Raw genomic sequence first — 25,771 nt, 5'->3', positions numbered from 1 at the left:
ATACAATGCGAGCTATCTTAATAAATTGAATAACAAACTAGAATAAACTATGTGAGCTGGCAACACGAAATATGATTGTTGCCATAATCACTTTTCTACAAAATGTCATTGAAAGGAAATAAATAATAGTCTTAAAATAAACGCGAGGGTAAATGTAAGTGACTAGCGGTAACATTTCACACAGCGTACAGAGCAGACATTACATTTTTCCAGAGACAACAACAGAAGAAGGCATAGACAATAATATTGAAATATGTACAAGGATAACACCGAATTATATTAGAACTAAATATATGGATTCGAATAAAATATGATTTAACACACAAATACAAATAGATTTTAAATTATCTATGTCTTGCTCAAAGCCCATAATATGGAACTTTTTATAATAATCATTAACATAAATATTAAAAACAACTATTAACTGGTATTATAGTTTTACATCAACAAAAATCTTATTACATTATATTTTAAATCTTTAATATTCTTGCACAGTATAGAATAGTAGAACTGAGAACATACAATAAACACAGCGCCATCCGTTTAAATGTATGCGTGCGCGCCGGACGCCAACGCGTACGCAATGTCGAGGCAGTGTCTCCGCCCACTAGCAGCGAGATACGTGCGTGCGTGCGGTTAGGCGGCGCGTACGCATACACTAATTACTTTCTACAAAGATGTGCTACCATTGTATACTGTGATTCTTAGAATTTACAGTGCAAAAACTATGTCAGTATTTAAAATCTATACAATATTTTGTCTATATTGACGAATCTATAAGGCTTTATGCTTGAACACAAAAAAAAGAATATTTAGCTTATATTATAAGCATCAAGATAAGCAAAAATAATGTTCTGTTACGAATAGTCGGAATGTAAAAAATTTATTTAAGGTCTCAAAATAAATAATCGCATATTTTGTAAATATAATAAAAATATAACATAAAAAATATAATAATAATAATAACATATTATATTAATTTCGAAATGATGTGCAAAAAGAAGAGGCAACTTTAATTAAATATAATACTACATACATATTTAATATTTTATCATGAAAATAGCCTCAAAATAAAAAAAAATAATATTATGGTACAAACATAATATTTCATTGATTTTTTTGCAATTAACTACAATAAGTTTTTTATTCAAAAATTATTCAGTGGGTAATTAATATATTTAAAGTATTAAATAATAAAATGGTTAAACGTTTTATAAATTTATAATAACATGCCTCCTATTATCAGATCTTAAGGACCACATAATTTAGCAGCATAACAATCTTTCAATTGATTATTTTTTGCTTATTTAAAATGATTAATATATAAAAGATATATTATAATATACAAGGGTTCGAAACATAGTTATCGTACTATACTCTGTTGAGATCCAATTTAATCCGAACGTGAAAAAATACCGATTCGAATATCACTCTGCCGCACTCAAATACATTTAGCCCGGGCGCGCACTAGCGGCCAAGCCGCGGCGGCTATCGAGATAGATACCTTCATATGAAACCGCCATAGACGACGCGCACCTGGCCGCAACACGACCTGCGGCCACACCATACTTTCGATGGCCTGGCCGTTGCGGCCTGGCCGCTATTGCACGCCTGGGCTTAATGATGAATAAACATTTAATGAAGAGCTTGACAGATAATGTACGGGGCATATATCAAAATCTTGCCACTCAAATTTCCCACCATAGAGGAATGGTAGAATTTAAAGTTGACGTCATCGCCACATCAACGCCCTCTGCCTCTACTTCGCAGGTACTAAAAAAGTGTCGTTACAACTTTTTCCGTCTAGCCCCCTTGCGCAACGCGCGATAAGGAACTTCGTTCCAAAAATAATTCAAATATAAGTGTTATTGAGGATTTTTATGTTCGTGACATAATATGACAGCTATTTGACTCGACAATTGTCACGAAATACCCTATTGCTGCATAGCTTCGCTCGATAGCAGGTGGAAAAGTTAATAGTGATGTTAAATTTTTATTGACAAAACAAATCCAGTAGGTGGCGCTTCCTGTGGGTTTACCTAGCGGCAAACATCGGAAACTAAAAAATCATTCAGATCAAATCGGGTCTAAACAGAGTGTAAACAACATCTAAAGGTAAGGCCTCCTCACACGCACCGTGGAGGAGTATAAGCTATGTCCCGTTCACACGCCGCGTCCGATCACACTCGCTGGATCTCGAACAGTTTGACGTCCGTGTCGTACCAGATGGGAGGGTCCACATTTCTGAGATAAAAGATATCGTCATTTTATCTCATCTTTAATTGATATAATTATTTTTACTACGCACTAACAATCTTACTAACAAAAATATTAACATGTGTCTAAACACACCATGCCGAAGACGCCTGCAATGTATTTTAAATTAGCGATGACCCACCATGCTGAAATTACGTCGCGTTATAGCGTACAGCCGAACTTCAGTCGAGCGTAAGTTCGGCAGCGATTCGGCGGTAATGTGTTTTTTTCGGCGTCAATTCGGCGGCGTTCGAGACACTGAGTACTCGGACAAAGTTACGCAACTGAATTTCCGCCGCGTAATTTCGGCTCTTAACGTGGGTCATATCAGCCGAATGCGTCGGCCGTAATATCGGCCACGGAACTTCGGCCGCGTATCTTCGGCATGGTGTTTAGACACTAGGAATCGATTTCCCCGATCGGTTCACTCACCGTATGTATATCACGCCCCACATGTAGGTGCGGAACCAGGCGGCGGTGCCGGCGTTGGCCTGGTACTTGCGGATGAGGATGGGGTGCGGCACCGGCAGCAGCCCCACCAGCGTGCCGTGCTGCAGGAACCGCAGGATCTCCGACTCGTCCGTCAGACCCCTGGAACAGTCGCGTTTGAATTTGGAACAATTTGTTGGAACAGTTACTCTTGAATTAAAAAATCTATATAAGGCTAGATGGCGCCACTGATATACACAAGAATATTCCCTATTCTTCTTTCCATCTGTTTGTTATGTAGTTATAAGTGTACGCGAGGAGTAATGTTAGCGTAAATTACATTGAACTGACATAAACCGGCCAAATGACGTAGGTCCGTCAACTGTCTATGAATCCACTTCTCTGATAGTAAGTATATAACCCGGTCACACTTCACTACCACAAAGCACCCACTTTTCCCCAACTTCACTCACTTGTCGATGCAGATCTTCTCGACCTGGGGCACGAGCACCTGCAGCAGGCGCATGATGGTCTGCAGCGGCAGGCGGCCGCGCCAGCTCGCCACCCACTCGCCGCTGGCCGACCACTCGCCGTCCTCCCCACCAGTACCGCCGTCACCGCTGCCGCCACCACTAGACTTTATACTGTCTTTCTGATGACAAAAAGAGATGGAAATTGAAAGTGTTTTACGCCAAGGAAAGAGTTAAACTTCTATAAGCCACTCACTAACAAAAATATTGCATATGGATAAAATTGGTTTTTGTTGTTTTGTTGTACCAGGTATTGTTAAACTTTTTTTATGAACTAACGTCGCCCATGGACACTCGCAACATCAGAAGAGCTGCAGGTGCGTTGCCGGCCTTTTAAGAGAAAATACGCTCTCTTCTTAAAGGTTTGCAGGTCGTATACGTCCGGAAATACTGCTGGTGACAGTCGGTTCCAGAGTTTTACAGTGCGCGGCAGAAAGTAAGGTTAGGAAATACTGCAAGTTTTACCAATGTAACCACCTGTGTCTACAAATCTTAAAATCGTATGAGGTACTTTATAGATGGTCCCTTGTTTTATTTATTTGTGCCATCGAATAAACTGATTCATAGGCAGTTGACGGACCAAAGTCATTTAGTCGTATCGTGATCTGCCGGCTGGGTTTTACGTAACGCGACCAAACTACGTGGGCCCCCCATCTGGCTAGGAATCAACTTCTCTGCTAGTACTTACCCGCTTGGGGGCGTCATCGTCGTCGCGGCCGTCGCCGGCGCGTCGCGGCAGCAGCTCGGCGCTCGCCGCCGGGTGCGCCGACTCCCGCTCCGTCATCGCCGATATCGCTAACGTTATAATGCCGATTAATGTCTGACTAATATAAACTTTAGGTAATACTTAAATGCAAAGTGTAAAGTGTTAAATGACATGGTTTAGGATTTTTTCAAGTAATACCTATAACCTTGACGTGGGAGAGCCAAGCTTCGGCACGAATGGGCCGGCTCGACAGGAGAAATATCACGTTCTCACAGAAAACCGGCGTGAAACAGCGATTGCGCTGTGTTTCGCCGAGTGAGTGAGTTTACCGGAGGCCCAAAAAAAGGGGAGTGCCCCTATTCCCTTCCCATCCCTACCCTCCCCTATTACCCTATTGCCTCTTAAAAAGGCCGGCAACGCACCTGCAGCTCTTCTGATGCTGCGAGTGTCCATGGGCGACGGAAGTTGCTTTCCATCAGGTGACCCTTTTGCTCGTTTGCCCCCTTATTTCATTTAAAAAAAACCTTATATACAGTAGCAAAACAAAATTATAATACTTTAGGGTGTGTATGTGTCCTTTGTATAGAGTTCACTGTGAAAGTAGCAGCGCTGAAAGAGCAAATTTTTTATTATGATTTGTATGGGCAAGCGCCCTAGCGGCAAAAAATAATTGTGAAAACGGTGCATTCAACTGAGTCAATATCTTAATACATAATGTAACATTCTAATGCCGATTATTAATCAAGGAGAAAACTACTTTTTTTTGTCGGGCTTAGGCCCACCACACATTCCCAGCACTGTATCTCCTGTGTCGCCAGGGCCCATATCACGAAACGGTTTTGAGACTCAAACAATCAGACGAGAATGCCGCCTCCTACTGTAACAAACGTGAAATGACGTTGTCAGAGCAGGACGCGGTATTCTCGTCCGATTGTTTGAGTCTCAAAACGGTTTCTTAGTAGGACTACAGGATCGACAGCGGTATCCAACCACGAAAACCCTTTGATATGATCTCAGGGAGCCCGAGGGACATGCTAAAGCTGTCTTGGGACCCGCAATGAAATTAATCAGAAGAAAATAGGAGTGGGAAGAATTCCAGTTTCCCTCCCCATACAAAGCGGGAGACAGCACAAGTTGCAATCACCGAAAGTCAAAGAACTGAAGGGGAAGCACCACGGGAATAATCGTTAATAATTTTACTACTAATTTGAGTACTAAATTTCAAAGAAAACTACTAAAAACTACTACGAGAAAACTACTTTGGCATCGATTCCGCGTTGTCCTTATTCACCTGGCATATGAAGGACGGGCGTAAGAGTGAAGAGACAAGGACGATGGATTCTCCCTCCCCCCTTAATGGCCTGGAGCGAGTAGTATTTACCTGGTGTGTCGGGCAGGGTGGGGTTGAGCGTGCCGGGCTCGGCGGGCTGCGCCGGCCGCGACCCCTCCATCGCCGCCTCGATACTCTCACAGCTGCGCGACCTATACAAGTTTACTTATTAAAAGTTTGACACAAACAACGCGACCATAAAGTTAATATACCTAGCGGAATAGAGCAACAATCTCGAGCTGTCAAATGAAACCGAAATTGGTTTCATCTGTGTGTAAAATATGTGTACGTATACACTTACACAAGCATGATTGAACATAATTTCTATGAGATTAAATTGTCAACGTGCGGCACGTGCCGACTGGACGTCAAAAAAAGAGTGCTGCTGTCATGTATCACACGTCTCTTTTTACCACGCAGTGTTACTGATAGTGACATCTCTCTTGCTCAGGCCTTTGTTTCTCTATTCCGCTAGGTATATTAACTTTATGGACGCGACAGTGTTGTATCATCTTAATGCATCGTCACATTGCATTTTGCCATGATGGGAGCTTTGTAATAAATAAACGTATTAAATCACCACCACGTTTCTAGAAAGCAATTATTTTTAGACTACTTTTTTATAATGGCGACTAGCACCAAACTTGCCAATTTTTCTATTATTGTGGCAAACCAACACTTTGCAACATTCTCTGAGTGTCAAGTAAGGAAGATATTTAATATAAGATAGTGAATGTAAAATTGTCGCGCTTAGAGTCGAAAGGCCGTTCTACTAACCTGGGCAGCGCGGTGTCCGGGGGCGGCGGCGTGCGCGAGCGCAGCGTGCGCGCGATGGCGGCGCGCTCGTGCGGCAGGTTGGCGAGCGCGTGGAACACGCTGCGTTTGCGGATTATCGTGTACACCAGGTTCGAGTTGCCTGCACATATACATAAAAAAAAGATATATCAACATATATTTAACGCAAGGTTTTAAACAGCAAAATTTCGCAATGAGGGTTGTTGAAATTCTTTTTGCCACCAGGTGCCGCGATGTGTCCTTAGTCTCTATCGTGTCAAACTGCTGTCTTTATAGCAGTTGTCATGTGTCACGATAATATATGACATTGGCGATTCACAAAGGAGCCATAAATAAAATGAAGAAGAAGATATCTATTTGACACGATAGAACTTCTACAGCAATGAAGGCTGTTGAAATTCTATTTGCCACAAAGTGCCGCGACCTTAGCTACATCGCGGCACTTGGGAAACAGAAGGTCGATAACACAATTTAAAAAGTTGTAATGTCAAAAATCTAAATGCATTTTTTAGACATAATTTTTTTTATTTACATCAAAATGATGACCACCAACCGTGAAATTCATGTTCATCTAGAATCTACAACTCTAGAATAATCCACTCCAAAGTCCAGTGGCAACATTCGTGACTCACCATCAAACTGGTACTGTATCATGTTGTTGAACATCTCGAGCAGGAAGAACACGAGGTGGTGGTTGTGGGGCCGCGAGAACAGGAACCACGGCGTGCTGAACGCCTCCAGTAAGTGGAGCAGCTTGGTCGACGCCACCATGGACAGCGTCTTGAGGTATGGGGACACTATGGAAGAGGGATTCTGGTAACAATAGCTCAGCATAGAACAATACTTTAGTAAAACGTGCCGCACAGAGGTTTGTATAAGTGCGTGCACGTCAGTTGACGCCACGCTGGTGCGTTTATATGAAGTTGTTTCCGTCTAGCCTCCTTTCGCAACGCGCGATAAGGAACTTCACTCCAAAAAAAACTCTTACTCACCGTTCACCAATATAGTGAGAAGACAGTCGAATAACGGCTGCAGACGCTGGTGTCCCGTGGTGATGATCTTGTGGAAGACCACCACCAGCAGATCGGCGTGGGAGCCCGTGAACACCGGCACGTCCATGGGCACGCTGGCGCTGTAGGGCTTGTTGAGCCGCACGCCGAAGTTCCGTTCCCCGGATAGCAGGAGTAGGATGAAAACACCGATGTGCATTAGACCCACGCGCGCTGCAAGCGGGGTTCATTAATTAAAAGGGGTTAAAAATATATGACCTATCATTGATCACAGCAGATTTTTATTTTATCATATTTGGGTGGCTTACTACCTATATTACGATATACATGGAGTAACAAAACTAAGTCGTAATATTAAGCCCGGCCGCACATTGTACGACATTTCTGATCAGAAACAGTTGAACGTCCGCGCTGTCTCTTACGTATTGAGCCGAGTGATCTCGAACTCGCCGGAAGGATATTTCGGATAGTGTGCGGGGTGGCGGTCCGGCGAAATTCAACTGTTTCTGATCAGAATTCGGACAATGTGCGTCCGGGCTTAAAAGTATGTGTTCCTTCTAGAGAGTTCACAGAGAAAGTATCGGCGTTGAAAGACCAAAATTTTTTGTGAAATTATAATACATCGTAATTTTTTATGAGAGATAATTAAACTCCGTTATCTATTTATTAACGCTTCCTAATGGTAAGTCCAAATTGCAATTCAAATTGAAGCGATTTAGTAGACAAAAAAATACGTGTGGCACTTTGGGACATTTTTTTACTAACTTATGAAATAATAATGCATCTCGTCGCACGCACATAAACACCGTGCCGAAGTCTGACAATGGCGGTCGGAGTAGGGGTTAGGTTTTTCGTTACGGAATTTCATGCGCCACGCCGGACGCCGCGCTCAGAGCCCACGATAAAAGCTATGCAAAAGCTTAAAAGTAACACCTTGAATTGATAGACTTGCAGCGGTGTTGGGCTGCCTATTCCTTTAAATGGCTCATTTAAAATGCTATCACCAAGTCACGTTGCAATGTAAACTGTTGACAGAAATAAATCAAGATAGAACGGCTAAGCGGGTGGAGTACGCGTGTTTCAATCTTGCACAAGTGAGCAAGATTTGTTGAACGTTCATTTAGTCAGCGCGTACGTCTCGACTTTATTACACCGGAGCGGTTTTGCAAAAATGCCTCATTGTGCAGTGTCTAATTGTAAAAAAAGAAGTACGAAAGTGAATCGGTCAAAAGGAGGTATTTCTTTCCACGGGTAAGTTATTTGTTTTAACTAAAAGCAAAGCAAAAATTGACACGAGCGATTCCTTAGCAACGCACGCGCGTCGCCTTTCTATCTTAATTTATTTCTGTGAAACTGTCCATACGCCTGCAAGCATTTTCGGCTTCTTACCACGGACATAGATCAAGATAGATACCGCATGTGTATGTACTTCGCGTGCCATATCGCGTTCCCAAACGACGAGCAATGCTCGTCTTTCGAAAGTCTGTTCCGAAAGTTGTTAGTCTACTATCGGTATGGGACGTCAATCAGAATTTTTAAAATGTCTAAATGCCTAATTGTGCCGTTTTGAGCTGTAGAAATTCGAATAGAAACGTTGGCTTAGATAATGGACACATTTCTTATCATCGGTACGTCACAGTAGGTAGGTAAAAAGTGGCACGCTCGTTTTCATACAAATGGAGGGACATGCGGTATCTATCTTGATTTATGTCTGTGCTTCTTACAGACGAACGGCACTTGCCAACGGCAGACACAACTGCAGTCGTCAACTGCCGTCGATACAACTCAAGGCAGATACAACTGCAGTTCGTCTGCAAGATGCTTTAATGGGTACTTACATTGGTCAGCGCGCGAGTCGTTGAGATGGTACAGTATGGGCACGAGTATCTCCAACACGTCGCTACTCTTCAACACGTAGTACATGAATTTCTGAAACAAAAATATACGTAATAACGCACTCAGGGACTGCCGTGGTAAAGCTATTGCATAGCATTTTTAACAACTTATGCGATTATAATTCGCATACGTCTAGTCGCACGCACACCACACCCCGAACCACACCGAGCCGAATTCTATAGAACTAAACCGACGTTAGACGAATGTTAGGTGTTCTTCGTTACGGAATTTCTTGATTCGGCCCCCGCGCTTATAGCCCGCGATAAAAGCTTTGCACAATAGTTTGATAGATTGAACAATTTTATCACATCTACAATAATTAAAACAACGAATTTTTTATCATTTGACACAGAAAGGAGTAAGTAGGTACAGTTGCTTGTTTGAGTTGACGTCATAAACTGATCAAAAACTATAGATTCACCATCTGCCTATAGCGTCATTTATATTCAGCCCTGTAACCTGGGCCCGAGACAAACGAGAAATGACGTTGTTACGGTCTACTTTGAATTGACCAATCGTGCTATTCCAGCGGAATGACAGCGAAGCGGAGCGAAGATTTCGAGCATGGTGATGGGTCAATTCGGCACCACTAAGCTCCGCTCCGCGTCAGTGGAAACGCGGCCTTAAACTCACTCACGTCGTTACTGCCGCAGAAGGCATTCAGGCCAATATTGCCGGCAGTGGCTGAATGTAAACGGCTTATATTAATCAAAAAGACGTTCCGCGCGGCATCGCCTACGCCCAAATTAGGAATTTCACAAATTTGCCCACAAAAATAGCCTGTGATACATAAGGTGGTCTACTTTGAATCTGTGCCAAATGAAATGATAATTGCTCCAGTAGTTTGCGATATAAGCCCTTTCAAATAACTTTCCCCGTTTTTTCCACATTTTCTTCTGCTTCTTCGCTTTTATTAGTCTTAGGGCCTGTTTCACCACTTTCTGATAAAGTGCCTAATAGGCTATTCACAACTTTTTTGACAGATTCTCCATACTCGATCTGTCAAGTTAATTGGTGATAGCCTTATCAGGAAGTGGTGAAAGAGGCCCTTAGCGCGATAATATATAGCCTAAAGCCTTCCGCGATAAAAGAACTTATCTAACACTAAAAGCGGTTGTGCACTTAATTTTGTTATAATTTAATATAATATGATATTTCCTTAATTTCCTTAATAACTAAATAACGAGTTCTCAAATTACACTCTGGAATCTGGATTTGTGTTGTGTTTGATTTCCACTGTTGGGATGTAGCTCAGTTTGGGAGTTTCTGTTCATCAACCGTTGGATGAACCTTTAACATAATATGGCAATTCACCACTGTCGGAAGAAGACGAAGAATACATAATATCTTTGACACTTGACAGATGACAAGTGTTTGCTGGCTTTTTTCGCCGCGGACCGGGCTTGACGGCATACGAGAAAATTTTGTTCTGATATTTTTCATTGAAAAGGCTTAATCCAGCTGGAATTTCAAGTTTCTTTCCCTTTTGGTTTTTCAATATAATCACTGTGAACTTTTTGTGTGGTCAGCCGACCAAAGTGCATCAAAATTCAAGAGTACTTCAGCTACGCTCCGGAGCGGACCACGCGCTACAGAAGACAATCATCTTGCTCCTACATGATCCAACGGGCTTGCTGCTACTGCAATTGCCTGAGGAGCACCCCCTGCTGACTATGGAAGAGGTTAGTCGGGCATTATACGGATTCCGGAGTGTTTTATTTTGAGAACTTTGTATTATCCCGCAGGCAATTTAGCTATTTACACGCTATTGCCTTTCCATAAAGATTTTTTCAATTCGGATCAGTAATTCCTGAGATCAGCGCGTTCAAACAAACAAACTCTTCAGCTTTATAATATTAAGTATAGATTTCTTTGATGGTACACACCTTGTTGTAATCGCACATCTTCCAGAACAGCACCAGCAGCTCCTGGTGCAACGCCACGCGCTTGCTGGAGTTGGGCAGGTAAGTCTGCTGCAGCGGGTTGTTGAGCAGCCGAGCCACTCCCCGCAGCGCCACGCCGAAGTCCTCATCGCGGTGGATGCGCGACAGGTAGTTGATGAACAGGTTGTCGGGTAGACGCTGAAACGTTAATGACGGGTGAATGCTGCTGTCATCGGGTAAAGTGACAGATGACAGCTAATGTCAAACTTTTTTTTTTACTTTGTACAGTTGCCAGTGTCCAGTGTCAAAGAAAAGTAACTATCGTTTTATAGTCTGTCAAAAAAGTGAAGAAATTAAAAAGTGGCAACATCGTGTAGTGTCATCCCTTTTTTCTTAGATTGATTTGAAAGGGATGACACTACGATGTTGCCACTTTTCAATTTCTTCACTTTTTTGACAGACTATACATTATTTTAAACATATTTACTTTTGTTAAATCCCATCAGGATTGAACAAAAATAAATCAATAAAGGGATTTACCTCATCAGAGTCTTCACTGACTGCATTATTAGTATCGTGATCCAATGTGACGATCAGCACTTGGAGAGAAACCTGCAATAACAATTTTATATTTCAATGTAAAATTTCAAGTAACATAAAAATACACAGATCTTGTGGCATAACTGGATAAAGCCACCGGCAAGAACTTTAAAAACTCTTTGTTCCGTCGCGTCATTCGAGCCCGTGACCCCGGGCTTGTGGTACCACGCGCTCAACCACTGAGCCACGGACGTCGTCAAGTGTTAGTATACCTCCACTAGCGGCTCCAGGGTGTCGGCGAACAGCAGGTGGTTGTAGGGCAGCCCCAGGCCGACGGGGTCGTACGAGCACACGGTGTTCAGCAGCGACGTGAACAGCGGCAGCGCGTGACGGTTCTCCGGACTCGTGAGGTAGCTGTAGAGACACTAATTATAATGACGCCGCGTCTTTACGCCGGGCTAGTTCGCAAACCAGTGGTAAATATTTTGCACCTAGACATTCTGAAATTACTATTTTCAAGATTATTTTTTTAAATATTTTGTTTACAAGTAAATTAAAGTGTTGTTCATTCTAAAGCAAAAAGTATAAGTGGAGCAGGTGAAGTAGGTAGAGCAGTGCAAATCTGTAACTATTGGAGGGAGAGAGAAGATAGCGGAAAATGCTGAAAGAAATTGCGAGCTTAATTTTAATAAAATCTAAAACATAATTGTGTTTTTTGCTAAATCAAATATCAATCCAGTTAGATTAAAATGACACCCTATTTTGCATTTGACAAGTTACTGCTATGGAGAAAATATTGGAGATAAAATACTTACCTCATAATATGGCTTACTAGTAAAAGCAACTCACGCGATCCACTTGTTATGATGCGTCGCGGCGTTACTCGGTGGTCGGTAGATGGTCTCACTGCAGCACGTCAACAGCAGCCGTAGCAGCTCCGTCCGCGCCGCCTCGTGCTGCGCGCACCTCGGCGGCGACCGCGCAAACCCCACGCCCCCCGCCCATATGTACTCGCAGCTGTCCAACGATGACAGCTCCTCGGCGCGCTCCTGACAACCGCAACAAAAAAAAAAACAAATATATTATAGGTGGCAATTGGCGAAGGATATCTTCATTATATTGGGCAATTTTTTTTTATAAAGCATTTTTTTTCTAGTAATAATACTTTTCTTATTTTTGTGCTTAGGTTTCTTCTGGTTTTAGTCAACATAATATTTTGGTTGCTATAGTGGTAAAATTATCCTTCTCCTTCTGTCTGCATTGTGCTAGTTTGATTCATAGTTTTTGAGATTATTGAGCAAATAGAAACAGATAGACGTAGTAGGATGACCATAATCAATGTATATTATAACGCCCCTCTTTTTTGTCGGGGGTTAAATACTACAAGTAAGAATACAATTATACAAGTCATACTCACAGGGCCTGATCGTTTGGTGCTCACCACAGTAAAGTCTGGGCAGAATAACAGATCCTGAAATAATTAATTTAATTTTACATAAATTAAAATTAAACTGAATATATTTGAAACAAATATTTTCAAAAAGTCTACATGGCGGGCTGTAAGCCGCACCTGACAAGTATGGCATTACGCTTTCGCCTACTTATTTTTTTTCGACTATCTAAAAATACAAGCATTTTTGTGGAACAAATCGTTCGACACTCGTTATTTTTCCGACACGTTCGATTAACGCCTACGCGTTTGGGCTGCCAGTGCGAGTGCTATGACCATCATTTTCCTTTTGGCCTTTATGTAATTATACCCCTGTAAAACCGCCATACTGGTACAATGACCAAGAATTTTGTGTCAGTATCTCCAGGCCTATCTCCCTTTATTATAAAACATTTATTGTTAAAACAACCACTAAAATACTCACACATATAGCATTAATAAGTGACTGTGCTAGAGGTGTGCCAGATTCACTTTCTGATGCTGGAGGCAAGGAGGACCAGAAAAAACTGTGCCACTCCGGTTCCTCCAGCATGTACGGTAAGAGACGTGTTAGAAGCCTGGCGCAGTTTAATGCTGTGAAATTTACAAATTAATAATTATAACTCGCAGTTTAATGCTGTGAAATTTACAAATTAATAATTATAACTATATATAGTTGTATTATATAATAAAATTAGCCCAAAACGGAGCGATTTAAAAAAAACTTGTACGCAAAGATACTACAGAATATAAAGAATATGCAAGCTCAATTTTGATGAATTATATTTTTGATAAAACAATTTCCCTTGTTGGTTGAAGGTTTTAAGAAGGAATTAAGTACCTAAATCAAACAAAAAATTTATTCAAGGAAAAATGCTTACACACTTTCTTAAACGTTCTTAAAAAATATGAGTAGTAGTAGTAGTAATTCTTATCAAATGTTAATGTTGCAGTGTCATTAGAACATTACCTTTTATAGATTACACGAACAGAACAAAATTACTCACCAGTTTGTTGTTCTCGCTGCGTGCGGCAACTGTTGTCTACTATCTTAGCTAATTTCTCAACAGCTTTGTACACGAGAGTGGCAAGATTATTCGGTGACTCCTCGCGCAGGGCGCGGATCTCGGCCCCGGGAACCAGGGCAAACACATCTTGAACGTTAGTCACACTCTCCGACCAGAACTGATCCCAGAAACTATCATCAGACGCATCGACAGGCTGAAAATATATTTTTAATCAATACGAGGTACGTGAACACCATTTGTGTGGGCGATTATAAATGGTCTGACCTGAGATTTTGATGTCAGCTGAACTACAGCTTTTCGGAAATTTAACTTGGTATCCGCATTTCCCATTTCTACGAGTTTTCTTTCGAAAAATAAATTAAAATCAAATCATTTCCAACATACGTACACACAAACAAAATCACTATGACAATTTGACATAAGACAAATTTTTGACAGCTGTTATGAGTTATGACACCAATCATCACCTTTTTTACTAGTGATGGGACTCAAATCACATTTGATTCGAATCATGACATTTATATCTCGTTTCGAGTCAGTTTTTAAATTGATTCTAATTGTCGAGTTGATTCGAATCCACGAGCTGATTTGAATTCACGAGCTGATTCAACTCCACGAGCTGATTCGAATCACGTCAATGCAACGCCCCGCGAAAGATTAGTACCATATAAGGTAATGTTCAGTGCGATTATAGAGACGCGAGCTCTCATTGGGCCTATCGTTGATTATGAAACGCAAATTACGTATAGATAGCAGCTTACTGTTGATCGAGGATAGCTATCTATCTTTAACTGTAGATACGTTATTGAAAACGGCCGTAAGGTGCTAGCTTTGCGCACTCGTTGGCTACACGTGATATAGTTCCCAGCAGTGGAATAAAAGAAGTAGCTTATGTCCTTTCCAAAGGTCTATAGTAACTCCTATCGAAAACGATTCGGTGGTTTATGCGTGAAAGCGTAGCAGACACAGACAGAATGATAAATATACAGCTTCATTTCGTTGTAATTATGTATTTCTGTATGATTATTGATTTAAATCGTGATTCGAATAAGGATTTGATTTGAATCAACAATCTATTCGAATTAAAGATTTGATTCGAATCAACAGTCTATTCGAATCAAAGGTTGATTCGAATCACGATTCGATTATTTTCGTGGTGATTCCAATACTCAATTTTGATTCGAGTCCCATCACTATTTTTTACACAGATAAAAAGCCCGATCCCCACTCGCGCGCGACGCCGCGGAATTTCCGCGAAACGTGAGTGTGGATCCGATTCGCATATTTTTCGCACTTCGCGGCTGGTTCTCCGACCGCATCCACATTCGCGCGCGAACTGTGCGCGACGCCGCGAAATTCCTGCGAAGCATGAGTGAGAGATCCGATTCGCATATGTTTCGCACTTCGCGGCCCGTTCCCCGATTGTTGTCGGTTTTCTGTCCCGCGACAAAGAGATTTTTTTTAATTTTTATTTTAATAAGGGCTTTTGCCATACAAGACATGCCGGCATTGTTTAGTGAACAGAATATAATTAATCCTACTTTAATAATAATAATAATAATAATATATATATATATATATATATATATATATATATATATATATATATATATATATATATATATATATATATATATATTTATTTTTTTATTTTTATTATTAATATTTATATATATATTTTTAGGTTCACAAACGGCGGAGTAATCGTTGAATATAAAAAAACGAACATAACACCTCGCCCATTTTGAAAGTCAGTTAAAATTGTAGCCTATGTGTTGTGTGTGTATGTGTTATATATATATATATATATATATATATATATATATATATATATATATATATATATATATATATATAAAGTAAAATAATAACTTTTAACTGACTTTCAAAATGGGCGAGGTGTTATGTTTTTCAAAATTTTTCTTTTGGCGTACAGAGTATCATCCCAATTTGGTACTATACTCACAAAAGTGGTGTTCTGATGCTGGGAGCCATGACTAATCGAGGGAACTCCTTAAAATTTATATGGAAACATGTGGTGACTTCGGTTTCGTGGGAAGTAGTCTAAGCATATGCAATCAACAAGTAAGATTTTGCACCAAGGTATACCATGATTAGATTGGGAAGGTGCTGAGAGAACTCCTTTGCATTGCTTTAAAAACGGAAAGAATATGCTACTATGCAAATTACATTCATCATCACTACCATATTATACCATATAAAGTTATGCATCCCATGATTATGAGTCTATACCCATTGGTAATTTTCATAGTCATTTAGATCAAGATTCGATTTTGTCAAGCGATTTAAAAAATATTTATTTCTTTGATTGAACACGTTAATCACAGGAACTATTGGTCCGATAAAAAAAATTTAGTGTTAGATAGCTCATTTATAAATTTTTATTATGTTTATAATATAGAGTAAGATAAATACGGCTTAAGAGCGCAAACTTCACTGCGGACATGTCACGAACTTTGCGAGTGTAGATTAGTGTAGATTTGGCATTAGGCGCGATCCGCGCCGCGGTTCGCGGCGTGCTGTCGCGCGCGAGTGTGGATCAGCAGTTATAAACGTTAGGATTCCTTATTCATTGATAAAATTTTATTTAGGGTAAAGTACGGTAACCAAACGTTAACTCTGAATGGAAGTTAATTCTCACTTTCACCTTTTGTAGATCTTTCACTTTTGTAGAATAATTTTATCTAGAATGCAAAAGATTTATATCGTGATCTCATCGCTGTTTCATCGTTCATAAAAAAAACAGTTGTCACCCGTCAATAAAATTTTCTTCGTTCATATTTTGTCGTGCTTGGAAGTTGAATTTTTAGCGAAAATGGCTGCCGTAAATCTAGTGCGAACAGCATTTAACGGTTTGCTGAGGACTTCCTCAGCATATAAAACACCGGTAGTATGCAGACTATCTACCGTTGCATTACAACAAAAGTTCCGAACGATTAAAACAATAAGCAAAGTATACAATAACCACTTACAAAATGGGGTAAGTTCTTTGCGATTTTCTTATTTTTATCTCGTTTACTACCTGTTTGTATCGATATTTTATTATAAATTTGTATGTTAAAATGTTTAAATTTATATTATACACAAAATTTTGAAAATAAGATCAATGTACAGTTTAATAACCTAAACCTCTTGTTATTGCATAACGTACTACTACTGTAATGTTTAGGTGATAAATGCTCGGCAATTCGCGACCATCGACACTACAGTTAAGATAACGCAACAGCAAATAGAGGAGCGAGTCCTGAAAGTGTGCAAAGCTTTCGACAAACTGAGTGCTAGTCAGGTACCTATTTTTTATTATTGATAACTTTGTTTCAGAAGCCGAAGTTCGGTGTTCGGAACTACAGCCACGGGCCTCCGCTAACACTCGAACTTATTCGTAGTAGGGTGCTTCTAGTATTGCAACTATATGATAAAATTGTTCCTGAGAAGGTAGATTTTTGTTAAAAAATGTATTAAGTACTTCTAATTTAGGCCAGTATTCAAATAATCAGTTTGTATGTTTTAACATATAAATAATTAAAAGTCCAGATGATATCACTTTAGAGTTCATGGATCGAAATAGCATGGTAAAACTGTTTATAACCTTACTTCTTTGTTTCAGCTCACCCTAGATTCACACTTTATTAATGACTTGGGTCTAGACTCCTTGGACCATGTGGAGGTCATAATGGCGATGGAGGATGAGTTTGGTTTTGAAATTCCCGATTCTGATGCTGAGAGATTAGTGCGACCCAAAGATATTGTCCAGTACATTGCAGACAAGGAAGATGTTTTTGAATAATCTGATGTAACAGACAAATCTCAGTTACTGTAGACACTCAGCCATCAGTTAGACTTAAGTCTGTTTATTTCCTTACTACTTACAATCCACAAAAGAAAATGTATGGGGTCGGCAAATGTACATTGTTTTTAATTATATGCCTGTTAGATTAGATGATGTGTTTTTTATTTTTTATATAAATTGTTATTTCAATGTATGCTAAAATTATATTATAATATCTGTGATTCAATTATTGTCAGTAGCATTTTTTCTTCTGAATAATATATACAAGAAGTTACCTGCATAGCCTGCACCTTATTTTGCACTGGAACTGGTTTTTTGTTTTTCCTGAGGCTTACAGAATCTCCTAAACAAATTTTATCAAAATCAGTGCAGTTAGAATATCAAGTGATAATAAGACATTTTCGTACCTAATATAATTGAGGTAAACTTATAAATAACTTTGATCAAGCATAGCTTACAAATGTTTTTAGTACTTATGTAATTGAAAATGCAAGAATAGGATTTCTTAACTTTATTGACGAAGTTTTACATTTAACAACTTTCATCCAAATAATAATAAAAAGTAATAACTAAGCATACAAAAGAAAACATTATTTACACACTAAGCTCAACATAAATGCACCTCACTTACGCACGACAACTTCTACATAATATTTTAATATATTACAAAATATACTATTTACATTATTTAGACACATAATGGTGCACTACTTTTGAAGTTTATACAGATCAATAATAATTCTTGAGGAGATAAATATTATGGTTTTAGTGTATAGAAACTTTGATGGTGAAATGTTTGATATTCGTCTTTTCTAAAAGTGAGACAACTAACAGATATAATTAGTAATATACAACAACAAAACACGGGACCGATCCCTAAACAGTTTAAATAAAAATATTGTAACAAACTTCTATAAATAAGGAAAATTAAATTAGCTTACATAGTATAAAATTCTCAATACAACTGGGAATAATTAATTATCCTTTTAAAATTGATTTCTAGGAAAAATCATCAAATAATGACCTAAGATATTACTAGGACTATTATTATGAGATCATAATCAAAAAATCAACCCCAAAAGAAGAGGATTAAGCTCTGAAAACATAACCACAGGTCAGCAACATATAACTACCTCAGATACAAAGGTATCTTTGTTCTATACCAGCTATCCCCAACCCGCGGATGCGGCCCACTGGGACTTTGTGGCCCGCGTAATGTTAAACCACTTTGAAATTCACGCCCACCGGCAAAATAATGTAGTCGTCGTGAAAGTGACATGATTTTTTTTTACTTTTAAATAATTAATTTTGAAGAACATTATTTTTTAACCCTAAAAATTTTTGTTGCGCCCGCAACACCAAGACAAAGACATGTTTGTGGCCCGCATGAAAAAAAGGTTGGGGACCACTGTTCTATACTGACATCAAAAGCTGTTGTTCTCTTTAATACAATACTTTATCAACTTATTTCTTAGTAGGAAGTTATGTCTTACAGCAATATATTGAAATGTCCTCTTTAGTAAATTAAAATGTATCTCATATGTAGCTTTACAAATAAATATTTGAATTGTCAGTTCCTACAACTTACAAGGAACAAAGTCTAATGATTTTTAAGTTTTTGTGTAGGTTTTTGTTTAGTGATATAAACAGGGTAGTACTATTTAAATAAATCTGATATTAGTGATAGTTACAATTATAATATACATATTCATGTAACATTTCTATTGTAAGTTTACAAAACTTGCGTACGTCAATTTGTAGATTCCACATTATAGAATGGGAAGACACAAGTGTTTTTAAGATCAAAGTTTAAATGTCTTTAAATTTAAAGTTTTCATCCACTTATTCTAACACAAACCGAACGCTATCTAAAACGACTTCCCCGCACTCGGCCTGCCGACCGTAGTCTCCGACCAGCGTTAGGATCCACTCTTGCTACCCTCACTATAGGCTGTAACCACCCACCCATTCCATCAAAGTTCTTTCTCTTCTTTCTAGATTTCTCCTTATCCTCAGACTCTTCGGAGGAATTCGACAATGTTTTATCATCATCCTTGTCACTATCCTTTAATTCTACTTTTGACTTTCTTAGTGTGAGCTTACTCGACTGCTCCTCATCCTTGGGCCAATCGCTCAGTCTATCTAGTCCTTTTTTCTTTTTCTGTTTTACGTCTTTGTCCTGAGAATCCTCTGATGACTGAGATGAAGTTTTATCGTCTTTTGTACTATTCTTAAGATCTAGTTTGGATTTTCTAAGAGTATGTTTCAAGGGTTGATCTTCGGAGTCTTTTCCCTCGGAGTCGACATCCATCGTTTCTACGGTTGAATTTCTAGAGTCGTTATCTGACTTTTCTATAACCGTACTCTCATCCTTTTCAGTTTCAGATAAAATGGTGTCCTCCTCGCTAATGGAGCTTTGCGTCGTTTCGTCATCGGGGGGCTCAATAGAAGACCTGCCCGTACTTTCAGTTTTAAGATCTGTTTCTGTACTGCTTGCGCTAGAATTCTTTTTCGTCTTTCTCTTGTTAGGCCACCCAGTTTTATTCTTCTTTTTGAATTTTCCCCTTCTGCTCTTCGGTTGGCTGGCAACGGTGGCATCGATCTCATTACGTATGATATCACAACCTTCACACTCGGACACTAAACTCGACACATCTGGGACATCTTTGCCGACGATGATATTTGTGTTATTGTCGAGCAGCTCATCGCACACATCGAGGTCTGCGGGGTCATCAAAAACTTCAGATAAAAATTGCTGCAGCCTCTCTGATGCTTCTTGATTTTCTGATAGGAGTGGAAGTTCAATCTTTAGATGACTGTGCGTGTCACTTAGCGTATCCTCGGAGGCCGTCGATTTCGCATCATCGCCGTTGCGTCTCCTGTGCAGCAGACCAGCCGAGCCGAGTATCGCGAGAGTCGAGGCATGTTCTCTAGGTGACTTTCGAGGGTGACTCTCGAGAGCTAAAATGGCGGCGGTGCGTTTTCTCATCTTCTCCTTCTTCATTCCCCTAGTACCATACGACCGAGACGGCCCAGGCTTCTCTTCTCGTTGTTTCACTAAGTCACTAAGAGGACAACAGTTTGGCTTCAGTGGTGGTAACTGGCCAATTTCGTAAGGTAACTTTGGAGATTTGGAGTATAATGCTGAAACAAAGAAAACATTCAATTAATATATTTTTTATACTTAACTCTATGAATATATGAAAATAAAAAGTTTTAAAAATATTTACCAAAATATCTAGGAACATTTTTTGCAACTACTTTATTTTGATCTTGTCTTTTAAATGTTTCAAACCATGGCTCACTTTTGGGGACAGACTCAAAAGCGAATTCTAGTTGCTCCACAGCTGGTGTATATTTCAGTTTGCCGTCCTCCCATTTCATACATTTTTCTATAGGCTCCTCTCGAAGGGGACTAATTTCAGCCTCAGGCTGTGGAGTCTCCTCGGTCAATGAAGGCGGAATTTCCGCCTCCTCGACTTTAGGCTCTGGTTCAGGGGGTTGGATGGCGACTTCGAGCAGTGGCGGTTTATTGGAGACTCTGCGCGACCGCTTAGCTACTGGCGGCACTTTTCTTTTCCTTCTTCTTTTATCTTCTGGCCACATATCTTCTTCCGACGATTCCTCCTTTAGTGCTATAGGCCTAGCTTGACGCTGCCTCTCAATGGACGGTGGCGGTTGAGGAGGTGTTTTGCGCTTCAGTGGTAGCGCGTCATCTTTGTCATCATCGTCTGATGAAGATGAACTTGTAGAACTCGCTCTCTTAGGGAACATGAACTGCTCAGCTTCGTCGCTGAGAACGGACAATTCAGATCTGCGCACTTTTCTAAATTTAACGACTATAGGCTTAGTTCCATTGACAGTGGGCGACGATTCCTTTTGCTTGGCAAATCCGCCACTCGACCTTAGTTTTGTACTAACTCCTACTACTTTATAATACTGTCGGTCTTCTGAAGGTTGGGATTCACTCGTCCTTTTGCTACACCTTGTGTTATGTTTTCTCTCCTCTTCTAATCCGTTACGTTTTGGGCTAACACTTCCATTCAAATCTGGTGATTGAGATTGCTTTGTCCTTTTCTTCTCGGCGTCTCCGTTACAAAGTTTTCTAAGGGACCTCCTCTCCCCGTTTACTGGAGTGGCCTTGTCGAGGAATGTTGCCACGTCTGCTCCAGAAGATATGAGCGAATCCAGGGCAATGAAGTTGGTATGATCTCTAACGAATGCCAAATGGTGTGGAGACCGTCTATGAAGAGCTGCATCTACATAATCAGTATTACACATTTCACAGTATCCAGCTTTCCGACTTGGCCGACTTTTCCTTGTCATTCTGGAAATAAAAAAGGTAAAACACTTTGTTACAATTTTTTTCATTTGTGTATCTATCAGAGTGTCGTAATATGAATTTATTTACTTTTGTTCACTCTTTTCCAGTGGTTCCACTTTATTTTTCTCTTTCTTTTCCTTATTCTCTTTTGGCAGATCGTGTTCTAGAGATATTCGTGGCCATTTATCAAACTCCTTGTAAATAGGCCTGCATGCCCTGAAAAAAAGAGATTCGTGTTAGAAATTGCTAAGCTTACTAAAGTATATCACATACTAGATCTATATAATATTATAAGCCAATCATACTTGTCCAAAAACTCTATCTTGATATAAGGTTTACTGAAGTAGTTGACATGCGCTTTACGAGCTCTGGTGAAGAATGTGTCATACAGTTTATCCAAAAGACTTACAGCCTGAAAGATTAATAAATATGCTATAGATATATACAAGAAAATTAGAGCAGTCGCTACTATGAGTCATCAATTCTTTAAAAAGGCACAAAAATTTATAAGCAATAATTGGTGAAACCGACTATTTTTAACCCATCGATAGTGGAAAAATGAGACACAATAGAATTTCTATTGTGTCTTGGTCGCGGGTGACCGTATGGGGCTTGATGAATTAAACAGTATTTTTATTTATTTATATTAAAACAGAATAGAAGACTCATTAGTTTTAGGAAAAATTAGAGCATGCATAAAAACATAACCTACAGTGAACTAACATTAGTAATTTTTAAGCTAATAATTTAAAGTTTTATTAATGAAAAAATATATAAAGCATTATTGGCGTTAACTATTGTGTTGTTACATAATATTTTATTTTAATTTCACCATTATAACTATTAGAACAAATAGTTTTACTGTAAAAAAAAAATACAACTTAATGTTAGAATAGCATTCATTAAGTTTATAAAATATGTATAACAACATAATTTTTAATCAACATAATAATTATTCTCCCAACCCAAAATTTACATTTGGACATGTTAATATTTTTTAAATAAAGTATACAACATAATAAAATCAATTACTTGCATTTATTTTTTTGCAATCTTTTTAAATTATTATCTGAGGCAGAGAGAATGTTGTTACACTCAAGTGTTTTTTTAATTTCAATGTCATATTTAGTGGTATTTTAATAGATGGTAACCTTCTGCACAGTGAGTTGCACGTAGTTGTGTTGTGTGGACAGCGGCTGGACTCGCAGCCGCTCCAGCATGGCATCAGCTCGGGTACCGTCACGACGCAAGCATCGTGCTCGGCCCTCCCCCACCACGTGTGTCACCCGTGACGATAGGAACACTTCCTCACGCTGAAAGTATTTTATGAATAAGTATGAGCTAAATATAATTTTATATATTATTATGATTCAATTTATGCAACAACACTGTTTAGCATATTGTATGTTCAATTCTCACAATAATAATGGAAAAAAATCACATATAACTGTAAATTTTTTTAATGTGAGGTTCTGATAAAAACAAAGTTACAAATTGAATAAATATGATACTTCTGAATTATTATTGCTGGTTATGCTTTAGTTATTTTTAATGCTGACTGAGCATATTTTATTTAAGCAATTGTGAAAACATGATATGTGACATGTTTGCGCTATTCGTGCATATTTGACCTAAAATACAAATGCAAACATAGAAGTGAGCTGACATAGGTTATTGAGACCTATTGTGAGTACAGCATTACAAATTTCGTCGGGAGCGGTGCGAATGTGCGCGTGTGGCCGCGCCGTATTACGAGCCATCGCACACTCATCGTGTTTCCTTGAAATAAAGTCGACATAATCGGACGCCGGCCGCCGAGCCATCGCGCCCTCCGTAACATCGCGCCAAACATCCCGCGTAAAAAATATACCAAATTAACCCGTGCCAATTTCGTACTTATTACTACTTGCTTAAGAATCACATCTCTTTAACCGCACTCTCGACAATATCAACTGTCAAAAATTAAGAATACACACGCGTAGTCCAAAGAAAACTACATTTCAAACAGCTTTTTAAATGGATGTAGTGCAACGCAGCGTAATCGAGCGAAGCGCGCGGCCTCGGCCCGTTGCATTTCGCCGTGCGGCAGCGACTCTAACGCGAGCATACAAAAGATGACCTAAAATCGAATACAAGCTACGCGCGTAACTGGCCACTCTATCAACACAGTTTTAAACTGTTTTCAAAACAATTCTGACTATATAACAATCGAAAAACATATGCAAAGAAACTAAACGTGTTATATACTTACAATAAAACAGGCCGCGGAGCCCCGCGCGCCGCTTATCGCAAAAATAAGTAACTATATACTAGTCGGAGACGGGTACTTCGTCACTACCAGTATTACAATACAATTATTGTAATATAAACTTAAAGAAACCACTTTATTAATTACACTATGTGTTAATAACCAGTTTATGCAATGTTTTTGATAGTTTTCAGCAGTTTTTATACACATTTGCCTAATAAAATCGAAAAAGTATCAACAAACACAAATCTGTCACACAAGATGGAGATATTTTGTTTTAGTTTATGTTTTCTTCACCAGCGGCGCTACTGTCGCTAGGGAGGGAGCAAGATTCTGATTGGTTAAAAATTTTGCGTTCCGTTTCTGTTTATTTTGGATGTTATTAAGAAAAGAATTTTATTAAATAAAATCTACAAAAGCTTATTGTGAAGAAACGTAAAATAAATGCAGATACAAAATATGAATAAAATTATTGATAGGTACTAACACAATAACATCTGATGTTCTCGAATAAAACTACATTTCAGTGTTACTAGTTATGTAGCACTGCAGTATGAAACGGAACGTAAATATGAGAACAAAAATGTAGATGACAGGCGACAGCGATCTTTGAAACATCTAAACATTTCTGTAATATTAGATCTTGATATAAAAGTATCTAAATGAAAAAAAGCTGATAAAAAACTTTAAAGTACATTTGACAAACTTACCAGTCCCATTTCTTGCAGTCTTCGAGATATAGATCTACACAGATTAACGTCTGGTATATCCAGATAGAAACAGAAATTCTTTCTTACTGAAAAAAGATATCACAATAAGTTATGGTTTTTAAATTTTGAAACACAAACATACAAGTTAATATCTTACTTTTACTATATTTATCTTCTAGCTGCGACGTAGGAAACATTATGTAGCAATCACACTGTAACTCACACTTCCCAAGGCTATTATCGTCGTTGATAAGAGATTTTCAACTATTTGCTGCTAGGGATTTTCACACAAAACCCATTTTACTGGAAGTTTTTTTTATTCATGTAAGAAAATATTGAGAAATTAAAATCTAGAAATAAATAATCGTTCGACCTTTCGTCTACCTAATGTCACTGACAGCTGAGATCCATAGACAAAAGCTATAGATCGATGATCTATGATGTGTCAATGGTTAAAATCGATAATCCTGAATCCCTTTATCCTCGTATTCTTATTTCTTTTAACGACGAAAGTTAAAATGAAATATAGTTAGTATTGTGTGAGTGATATAACTGAATGAAATCAAATTCTTATATAAGTTGCAGGCTTTTTAAGAGTTCATAAAATAGTCTAAAAAATATATTTTTTTAAAGTTGCAACACTGGAAAGTGTAAACAATAGAACAAAGAACGCCTGATGGCAAGCTACATCCGATAACGTTCATCAATACTCATTACTAATAACTAGCTCTAAGTATATTGTTTTAGGTTGTAGGTACTTTGTTAACTATTCAGCTTTTCTATGACTATGATTCTACAGTTGGCATTTCTCCTGAGTTCCTGAGTTCTAAGCCCTAATTTCTCTAA

At 38.9% G+C, this 25,771-nt stretch overlaps 3 protein-coding genes across 8 annotated transcripts; 1 reads left to right on the top strand and 2 right to left on the bottom strand.

Annotated features, from left to right (window-relative positions):
• Positions 1-1,816: 1,816 nt before the first annotated feature.
• On the bottom strand, positions 1,817-14,227 carry LOC121732875 (protein HID1). Its single transcript, XM_042122879.1, has 17 exons — positions 14,097-14,227; positions 13,812-14,025; positions 13,250-13,398; positions 12,793-12,846; positions 12,225-12,424; positions 11,648-11,789; positions 11,376-11,447; positions 10,839-11,033; positions 8,895-8,985; positions 7,039-7,269; positions 6,679-6,843; positions 6,029-6,167; positions 5,303-5,403; positions 3,904-4,010; positions 3,159-3,337; positions 2,689-2,847; positions 1,817-2,244 (listed from the first exon to the last, which is right to left on the bottom strand). Exons 1-17 carry the CDS (start codon positions 14,160-14,162, stop codon positions 2,181-2,183), a joined length of 2,328 nt encoding a protein of 775 aa, XP_041978813.1. The 5' UTR covers positions 14,163-14,227; the 3' UTR covers positions 1,817-2,180.
• Positions 5,292-25,303, bottom strand: LOC121732872 (protein piccolo). Of its 5 annotated transcripts, XR_006036449.1 has the most exons (8): positions 25,083-25,303; positions 24,926-25,011; positions 23,119-23,280; positions 22,273-22,379; positions 22,055-22,183; positions 20,874-21,970; positions 19,302-20,787; positions 5,292-5,302 (listed from the first exon to the last, which is right to left on the bottom strand). XR_006036449.1 is itself a non-coding variant. In XM_042122872.1 (7 exons), the coding sequence occupies exons 1-7, from the start codon at positions 25,120-25,122 to the stop codon at positions 19,508-19,510; spliced, it is 2,901 nt and encodes a 966-aa protein (XP_041978806.1). In that variant the 5' UTR covers positions 25,123-25,303; the 3' UTR covers positions 18,942-19,507. The 5 variants fall into 5 exon arrangements, 4 of the variants coding, with proteins under 4 accessions (XP_041978806.1, XP_041978808.1, XP_041978810.1 ...); XM_042122872.1 differs by lacking the exon at positions 5,292-5,302 and having other exon boundaries at positions 18,942-20,787; XM_042122874.1 differs by lacking the exons at positions 5,292-5,302; positions 24,926-25,011; positions 25,083-25,303 and adding an exon at positions 24,219-24,551 and having other exon boundaries at positions 18,942-20,787.
• On the top strand, positions 16,619-17,793 carry LOC121732895 (acyl carrier protein, mitochondrial). Of its 2 annotated transcripts, XM_042122921.1 has the most exons (4): positions 16,619-16,833; positions 17,023-17,139; positions 17,175-17,288; positions 17,461-17,793. In XM_042122921.1, exons 1-4 carry the CDS (start codon positions 16,669-16,671, stop codon positions 17,638-17,640), a joined length of 576 nt encoding a protein of 191 aa, XP_041978855.1. In that variant the 5' UTR covers positions 16,619-16,668; the 3' UTR covers positions 17,641-17,793. The 2 variants fall into 2 exon arrangements, with proteins under 2 accessions (XP_041978855.1, XP_041978854.1); XM_042122920.1 differs by lacking the exon at positions 17,175-17,288 and having other exon boundaries at positions 16,620-16,833.
• Positions 25,304-25,771: the final 468 nt, after the last annotated feature.

The sequence above is a fragment of the Aricia agestis genome, chromosome 13, assembly GCF_905147365.1.
Source record: "Aricia agestis chromosome 13, ilAriAges1.1, whole genome shotgun sequence".
NCBI lineage: Eukaryota > Metazoa > Arthropoda > Insecta > Lepidoptera > Lycaenidae > Aricia > Aricia agestis.
Note: the sequence above shows the minus strand (reverse complement) of the source record. Positions and strands in the feature narration are given on the sequence as shown.

Excerpts from the sequence above, each read along its gene's own strand:
- LOC121732875 (XM_042122879.1), bottom strand. The coding sequence starts at position 14,162 with ATGGGAAATGCGGATACCAAGTTAAATTTCCGAAAAGCTGTAGTTCAG. Across the intron at positions 14,026-14,096 it reads AGCTGACATCAAAATCTCAG|CCTGTCGATGCGTCTGATGA; the intron begins GTCAGACCATTT and ends ATATATTTTCAG. Across the intron at positions 6,844-7,038 it reads TCTCACTATATTGGTGAACG|TGTCCCCATACCTCAAGACG; the intron begins GTGAGTAAGAGT and ends CCTCTTCCATAG.
- LOC121732895 (XM_042122921.1), top strand. The coding sequence starts at position 16,669 with ATGGCTGCCGTAAATCTAGTGCGAACAGCATTTAACGGTTTGCTGAGG. Across the intron at positions 16,834-17,022 it reads ATAACCACTTACAAAATGGG|GTGATAAATGCTCGGCAATT; the intron begins GTAAGTTCTTTG and ends TGTAATGTTTAG. Across the intron at positions 17,289-17,460 it reads ATAAAATTGTTCCTGAGAAG|CTCACCCTAGATTCACACTT; the intron begins GTAGATTTTTGT and ends TCTTTGTTTCAG.
- LOC121732872 (XM_042122872.1), bottom strand. The coding sequence starts at position 25,122 with ATGTTTCCTACGTCGCAGCTAGAAGATAAATATAGTAAAA. Across the intron at positions 25,012-25,082 it reads AGAAGATAAATATAGTAAAA|TAAGAAAGAATTTCTGTTTC; the intron begins GTAAGATATTAA and ends ATCTTTTTTCAG. Across the intron at positions 23,281-24,925 it reads GACTGCAAGAAATGGGACTG|CGTGAGGAAGTGTTCCTATC; the intron begins GTAAGTTTGTCA and ends AAATACTTTCAG.